The sequence below is a fragment of the Protobothrops mucrosquamatus genome, unplaced genomic scaffold (assembly GCF_001527695.2).
Source record: "Protobothrops mucrosquamatus isolate PMUCROS unplaced genomic scaffold, P.Mucros_1.0 scaffold3454, whole genome shotgun sequence".
In the NCBI taxonomy this organism is placed as follows: Eukaryota; Metazoa; Chordata; class Lepidosauria; order Squamata; family Viperidae; genus Protobothrops; species Protobothrops mucrosquamatus.
In genome coordinates this window covers 28,895-36,658 of record NW_015389432.1, presented here as the reverse complement: position 1 = coordinate 36,658, position 7,764 = coordinate 28,895, and the positions used below count along the sequence as shown (strand labels likewise).

The 7,764-nt window shown below is 49.6% G+C and overlaps 1 protein-coding gene across 1 annotated transcript in view; it reads right to left on the bottom strand.

The window, feature by feature from the left end:
- Positions 1-7,263, bottom strand: part of LOC107297672 (brain-specific angiogenesis inhibitor 1-associated protein 2-like) — a 52,456-nt gene extending 45,193 nt beyond the window's left edge. The window contains exons 1-6 of the mRNA XM_029286364.1: positions 7,216-7,263; positions 5,560-5,638; positions 4,144-4,722; positions 3,183-3,268; positions 1,683-1,743; positions 646-944 (exon numbers count right to left, since the gene is read on the bottom strand). Coding sequence (XP_029142197.1) covers positions 646-944; positions 1,683-1,743; positions 3,183-3,268; positions 4,144-4,722; positions 5,560-5,638; positions 7,216-7,263 — 1,152 coding nt within the window. The remainder of the gene's footprint in view (positions 1-645; positions 945-1,682; positions 1,744-3,182; positions 3,269-4,143; positions 4,723-5,559; positions 5,639-7,215) is intronic.
- Between the last annotated feature and the right edge of the window lie 501 nt (positions 7,264-7,764).

The window sequence follows — 7,764 nt, the reverse complement described above, 5'->3', positions numbered from 1 at the left end:
CAAGTTGATTGGAAGATGTGAACCATGACCCTACAATAAGGGAGTGGAAAATGTTTGGAATGTTATGCGTAGCGGAAGAGAAGCAGATCTAAGCATTCCACCATGCTGTGCTGACGTATTGTAATCTTAATAAATGCTTTTAGGAGAAAAAATGCCTGAAAGTCCTTTTAAGTGTTTCGTTACTCAGACACATGACACAAGCATTGCTCCACCCCTATTTATACATTCAACTCTGGGCGGCATCAGCCAATGAGAGCACAGTATTCTCCCGCTCAAATGCATACTAATCAGTCTTGTAGACAGCAAGTCTGGCTAGCAGGCCACGTGGTCTGCTAACCATTCCTGCACAGATCCCAGCCACCTGCTTCATAAATTTAACTCAATACATTACACCCCTCCCCCCTGGCTCTTTGACACTTACAAAGCATTGTTTGTTGTTCAAAGATTACACACATTCAAAAGGCACAATAGCACTCATTGGTACATAATCCTTACATTACACTGTTCAATATTTAAGAATACTTAAACATTTCAGTTTGCAAGGAAAATACATAAGCATTCAAATTTCAAAGAAACATACATAAGCATTTAAGTTTGCAATAAAAATACATAAGCATTTTAAGTTTGCAATGACAAAAACCTTACGTAGTCCTTTAAAAATTTTGGTGGGCCTTTCACCCGCTCCGAACGTCTCAGAGCTGCTGCTAGCTCCCGATCTGCAAGCTCGCCTGCCAGGCTCGGCAGACCGGGCCTGTGTGACCCGTCCGACACGGGTAAAGCCGATTTGTGAAGGCTGGCCTGTTCCAGTAGACCCAAGCCTTTGTCCATTTCCCTGTGGCTGGCCTGTTCCGGTAGGCCTGAGCCAGAGTTCCGTGGTGGTGGAGTAGAATCCACCGGATCGGCGTGAAAAGCCGATTGAGAGCAATGTCCCGTGGGCGCAATGCCTGAAGCAGGAGCGGCATGAAAAGCCAATTGAGAGCAATGTCCCATGGGCGCAGTGCCTGAGTTAGGAGCAGCCTCGTTGGCAAAACCACTGTTCGGCAATCGCAAGGTCCCGCTTTCGCTGACTCAGATGCACAATCACAATCGTGTTCCTCCTCCCCCCCGAGAGCAGAGTCAGGAGCGGAAGAGTGGCGTGGTAACGTCCAACGCAGCTGGTCAATGTGCCTGCGGAGCACACGACCGTCTTCCAGGGCCACTTTGTATGAGAGCGGCCCTGACACCTTGCAAACCACAGCTACCACCCACAGTGCCCCTTGTCCATAGTTGCGCGCCCAAACCAGATCACCCACTTGCAAGTGCCTTGGTGCCTTAGGCTGCGGCACTTGTGAAGCGACCCTGTCTGGATGTAAGCGATCCAGCTTTGAGATCAGATGGCGCCCCCATCTTAATTCAGCTGGGCTCTTGCCCGTAGAAGTGCAGGGCGTTGTGCGTTGGCAGAGTAGGAAATCTGCCAACCTGTGGTGCCAATTGCCATTGGTGATCCTCTTCAAGGATTCCTTGGTCGTTCTGACCATGCGTTCCGCTTGGCCGTTACAGGCCGGGTGGAAGGGAGGCGAAGTGGCATGCCTAATCATATTCGCCCTTAAGAAGGACTGAAACTCTGCAGAAGTAAATTGAGCCCCATTGTCTGAGACTATGACATCTGGGAGCCCATGCATTGCAAAGATGGTGTGCAGTACCTGGATGGTCCTGGCAGTAGTCATACTGGACACTGGAACGAGCTCTAGCCACTTGGAGTGACTGTCCACAACAATGAGGAAGAGTTGTCCCTGAAAGGGGCCAGCAAAATCAATATGAATCCTCGACCAAGGGGCTTGTGTGGTCTCCCATCTATGCACAGGAGCATGTGGCATTTCTGGCCTTGACTGCTGGCAAATGAGGCACCTGTGGACCTGGGCCTCGATGTCTTTATCGAGCCCAGGCCACCAGAGGTAGCTACGCATGAGCGCTTTCATCTGGACTATGCCCGGATGTCCCTCATGCAGAGAATCAAGGACTCTAGTCCTCAGTGAGGTCGGGATTACTACCCTGCTGCCCCACAAAATACAACCCTTAAAGGTGGATAACTCATGCTTCCTTTTCCAGAAACTCTGGAAGTTAGGGCCAGGACACGTTTCCGTCCATCCTGTGAGCACACAGTTCAACACACGGCTCAACGTGCTGTCAGAAACTGTTTCTGCAGCAACATCCCCTGCAATAAGGGGAGACTCCAGCAAATCCTGGATAGCCAGGATGTGGTTAGCTGGAGCAGTATCTGATTCTAATAGCTGTAGAGGCAACCTACTAAGGCCGTCTGCGTGGCCCATTTCTTTACCCAGTTTGTGAACCAGACAATAATCAAAAGCAGATAAGAATATTGACCACCTCAACATTCTAGGAGAGATAATCTGGGGTGTCTGCTTGTTCGTAGTGAACAATCCCAGAAGTGGCTTGTGGTCAGTGAAGACCATGAAGCGGTGGCCATACAAAAAGTCATGAAACTTTTTTATGCCAGCCACAATGGCCAATGCCTCCCTATCTATTTGCGCGTAATTCCGTTCTGCTGCTGAAAGAGTCCTGGAGTAATAAGCTATAGGGACTTGTGTCCCATCATCCCTAAGATGGCTTAACACAGCTCCGATCCCATACAGGGATGCATCACACGCGATGCAGACTGGCAACTGCTCATTGAAATGAGCTAACACCGCATTTGAGGACAACAATGCTTTAACTGCAGCAAAACTCCTCTCATGGACACTTGTCCACTTCCATGGGGCCTGTTTGTCCAAGAGCCGGTGTAATGGCTCTGCCACTGCGGCCTTGTGGGGGAGGAATGCATGATAGAAGTTGAGGAGTCCCAGGAAAGACTGAAGCTCTCCCTTCGTCTTGGGACTGGGTTCCTGCTGAATTGCTTTAACCTTGGATTCAGCAGGATGAATGCCTTCGGCATCTATACGAAACCCCAGGAAATCTGTGGAAGTGACTCCAATTTTGCATTTCTCCTGTTTGAGCTTCAGCCCCGCTTTGCAGAAGCGCCGCAAGACGGCCCGGAGCCTGTCAGCGAGGTTTTCGACTGATTCCCCAGCTATGAGGACATCATCGAAGTATGGGCATACACCTGGAATGTTACGGAGCGTGCGCTCCATCACGCTCTGAAAAATGCCAGAGGCTACATTAACCCCGAACTGTAACCGTCACACCTTGAAGGCTCCCCAGTGGGTTACAATGGTTTGGGCCTCCGCCGTGGCGTTGTCCACCGGCAGCTGCTGGTAGGCCTGTGCCAAATCTAATTTGGCGAAAATGCGACCTCCCTGTAGTGAAGCCAAGATGTGGCTGACTACAGGCACCAGATAGGAGTGCTGCTGGAGAGCTTTGTTTAGCGTGCATTTATAGTTGGCGCAAATGCGGACTTCTCCGTTGGCCTTAAGTGGCGTGACAATGGGAGCTTCCCATGGACTGCTATCCACCGGCTCCAAAATGCCTTGCTGCAACAGTTTGTCCAGCTCTGCATTGATTCTCTGCTTCAGGGCAAAAAGCACCCGACAAGGCTTAATCCTTATCGGTGCTATCGTAGGATCAAGCCGGAGGGAAATTGGGGGCCCTTTGTATGCCCCTAACTCTGAGCTGAAAAGATCAGCAAACTCTTTACATACTGCCGAGAGGCTCAACGTTTGCAAGCTGTTTAACCCAGTCACTCGAATTCCCAAAGCATCAAACCAATCGAGCCCAATTAGGCTAGTGCGGTTGCCCTCAACAACTACGACTTCCAAGGGACCCTCGAAATTCCTGAACTGCACCCCGAGTGTGGCCTCCCCCTTTACGTTTACCCGGGAATTTTGGAAGTCGGTTAAGACGAGGTTCAACAGCCTGAGCTTAACTCGTTTGCTGCTTCGACTGCAAATCTGCTGAAGTGTCCTTTGGGAAATTATTGATAGAGCTGAACCCGTGTCCAACTCCATGTCAGAAGGAACCCCTTGCAACTTGACTTTGAGGTGTAACTTCTCCTTGAGTGGGCAATGGGTGCCTGTCCTAAACACGCTCCTTCTACTCACGCAAAAGCCCACCCTATTTTGACTGGGGACCCTGGTACCTTTCCGAGGCAACTCTTCTGATGAATGTTCTTTCCTGCGACCCAAACAAACGGTGGCGATGTGGCCTTGCTTGTGGCTGTGGCTGTGTGGAACCGACAGTCAGCCCGTTTGTGTTGGCCTCCACACCCGATACACCGAGAGAAGGAAACTGCCTTGTCAGGTTGCCGTTGAGGCCTTCTTTCCGGGGGTTGCTGTGGTCCGTGGTCCGAGTCAGAGTCTTCAACTCTCTCGACGTTCTCGTGGTGGACGGCCTCCGTGCAAGGAGGGTTCTTGGAGAGCCGCAAGGCCTTAACAGATCCACCGGCTGCTTCTTCGGCCATTATCTCCCTCAACGCGTCTTGAAATGAGATAGTCTCTTTAGCAAAGATCTTCTGTTGCAGTTCTCGGCTCCTTAGACCACAAACTAAGCGGTCCCGCAGCCTTTCTTCAAGATCTTTGAATTCGCATGGCCATGCAGCTTGGCGAAGGGTGGCTATGAAGTCGGCGGCGGACTTGCCGGGACACTGGTCTTGCTGTTCAAAAGCGTGCCGCCAAGCGATGACTGAAAGCTTGGGCACAAAATGTTCTTTGAGCATCTTCTTGAGTTCTGCGTATGCGATGGACTCAAGCGGCGCTGGTGCAACCAAGTTCTCTGCGATATCGAAAGTGGCTTGACCGCAAACACACAAAAGTGTCACGGCCTTCAATCCGTCATCTCGAACTTGGTTTACCCACAGGTAATTTTCAACTCTCGCGACGTACGAGCTCCACCTCTCTGGATGAGCGACGTCGAATTCAGAGTTTTCCGATCTTCACCATGATGAGTCTTTTGCGGCCTTTTCAATGCCTCGTGCTGTGCAGGCTTCCATGGGACTTCCAGGGCAAAACCTTGGAAGCACTCTCCTCCAGCGTTTTCCTACTGGCAGGATAGAGTGGGGGGGAGGGGTGTGTGGAACGCTGTTCCAACCAAGCGCTTGCTAGGCTTGACCCCCGTAGTGACTCAGCTCTTCAAATAGCGGCAGCACGATCCCACCTTCGTCGCCAATATTCTGTTTTCTGCTTGGTTCAGCATTGAAGAGGCAGCAATAGAAACAAGTACTTCTTTATTGAAGTCAAAAACAGAAACTAACAAGCATTGCTCCACCCCTATTTATACATTCAACTCTGGGCGGCGTCAGCCAATGAGAGCACAGTATTCTCCCGCTCAAATGCATACTAATCAGTCTTGTAGACAGCAAGTCTGGCTAGCAGGCCACGTGGTCTGCTAACCCGTTCCTGCACAGATCCCAGCCACCTGCTTCATAAATTTAACTCAATACATTACAGTCTCCATCTGTTCTACCTGTTCTATTCTATAGGTTTGTTGTAGTTCCCATATCCTTCAACTTACTGCAAAGACTGGCATACAATATTCCCATAAGAAATATTGGTGAGTATCCACCATTATAGCCTTGGTATAGGTCTCATATCAAGTCTTCACCTTAGTGCAGAGACCGGCATAAAATACCTCCATAATTTAAGAAATACTGGTGAGTATCAACATACTCCAGCTTCCCATAGGCATTACTATCCTCATGATCCCAATTCTGCAGACCTTAAAGGAGCTTTTCTCCACCCACCCTCACAAAAGGGATGGCTTCGCCCCATGTCATGCCAAATGTGGCTTTCCTGAGTTATGGCAGCAACAAGCAGGGAGCACAGGAACCCTGGCTGATGCCTGTTTCCTTTACCGATAAGAAAATAACCCCCTCAGTTGCCATCAAGATAATTAGGGAAGGGGAACCAAATGTTTCAAAGGAGGGTGAGCAACAAATGGGTTAAGTTTTCTTTTTCATCTCCAGCCAAGTTGGGGGGGGGAGGGATTTGGCATGAAATTTCCATCATTTCCATTGGGGGAATGGGAGGGGAGCACCATTACCAAACTCCTCCATCTTCATCAGAACCTAACTCAGGGGTCTTCAGACTTGGCCCTTTTATGACTTGTGGACTTCAACTCCCAGAATTCCTCAGCCAGCATGCCTGGCTGAGGAATTCTGGGAGTTGAAGTCCACAAGTCATAAAAGGGCCAAGTTTGAAGACCCCTGACCTAACTTGTCAAGTTCCTTGTCTTCTTGTATTGATTTATGTTGTTGTTATTTATTATTATTATTATTGTATTATTATTATTATTATTATTATTATTATTATTATTATTATTATTATTATTATTATTATTATTATTATTATTATTATTATTATTATTATTATTATGCTTTTTTTCACGTGCGAGCTCAAGGAAACTTTCCTAGAGATTCCGCCAGTAGTTTCAAAGAAGGAACCGAGTCCAAAAAAATCTTTGACAAAGTTTCCCCACATTTTTCCAGCCACACGCCAAAATTCGCCGTGGTTCGGGCTCAAATCATGAAGCCGAAGCAAAGACAGAAGGCTTCCCAATCGCCATTCGCCGCAACGGGCGTCCTAACCGCTACAAACCATTAAATCTATCCGTTAATAGCGGAATCAAACGGGGTTTTTTTTTCGCCTCCAGTCTCTGCAAGTTCTCTGTTTGGTTTTAGTAATTAGGCAGTGGATTGTTCACAGGAAGAAAAGGAAAACTTACTAGCTCCTGGTATTAATTTTGCCTTGAAGTCTGGCATTTTCTCTGCTTCCCAAAGATGGTACGGGGGGGGGCGGCGCAGCGGAGCTAGGGGGCTTCCTGGAACATTATGTCCCAATTCCTTACTTCTCTCTTTCCACGCACCTCCTGCTGCTTCTACCACCACCCACCCTCCGGTTTTTAGGAGGCGAAAAAAACGCTGCTAAGACAGTCCAGAAAAGCCAAAATGTATGATCCAGCGCAGAATCAAGGCGGAAGGGAGGGAAGAGAAACTCGGATAACGAATTGAGCCTGGGGAGCAGGAAGGGTGTACACGGTATGCCGGGAGGCGGGAAGGAGGTAAGGGAAGGGGGGACGGGGCGAGGCAGGGAGGGATCGATCGAGGGACCAGCCAAATTGCGGAGGTGGAATTAAACAGGAGAAGAGAAAGACGGAGGGAGTCACGGAAGGAAATCCAGGGACATGGGGAAGAAAAAGAAAAAGAAGAAGGAGAGACGGGAGGGAAAGGAAGACCGAAAGAAGTTTTGGAGAAGAACCTGTAGCAAAAGTGTACGGAGTGCGGCTCACCCGATAGACGTTTTCGGTCAGCCGGTTCACCTCCTCCGAGCGGGACATGATGCCTGGGCGGTCGGGAAGCGCCAGGGGCCTGGACGGACGGGCTGGAAAGGGGGTGGGGCGGGGGGGAGAGCAAGGGGAGGGTCTTAAAGTGGGGAACGTAAAGGAGGGGGAGAAGCAGCCGGATCCACCAGGGAGCAGAAAGTCAAAAGCGGCGCCGATCTCAGCTGTATGCTCGGCACGCCGACCACACAGAGGTTTAGGGCTGAAGACTTTGAGTGTTTTGTCCTTGGGGTGGACAAGCTTTGTCTTCAGAAGTAAACAACTTGCCTCCAGAAATTGTGGATGCTCCAACACTGGAAGTTTTTAAGAAGATATTGGACACTCAATTTGTCTGAAATGATATATAGGATTTCCTGCCTGAGCAGGGGGTTGGACTAGAACAGGGTCCCCAACCCCCGGTCCATGGACCAGTACCGGGCCGCAGCATGCCAGCAATCGGGCCGCATAAACAAGCAAAGCCCCATCCACGAGATGCAGGGAGCACACAAAACCACGTGG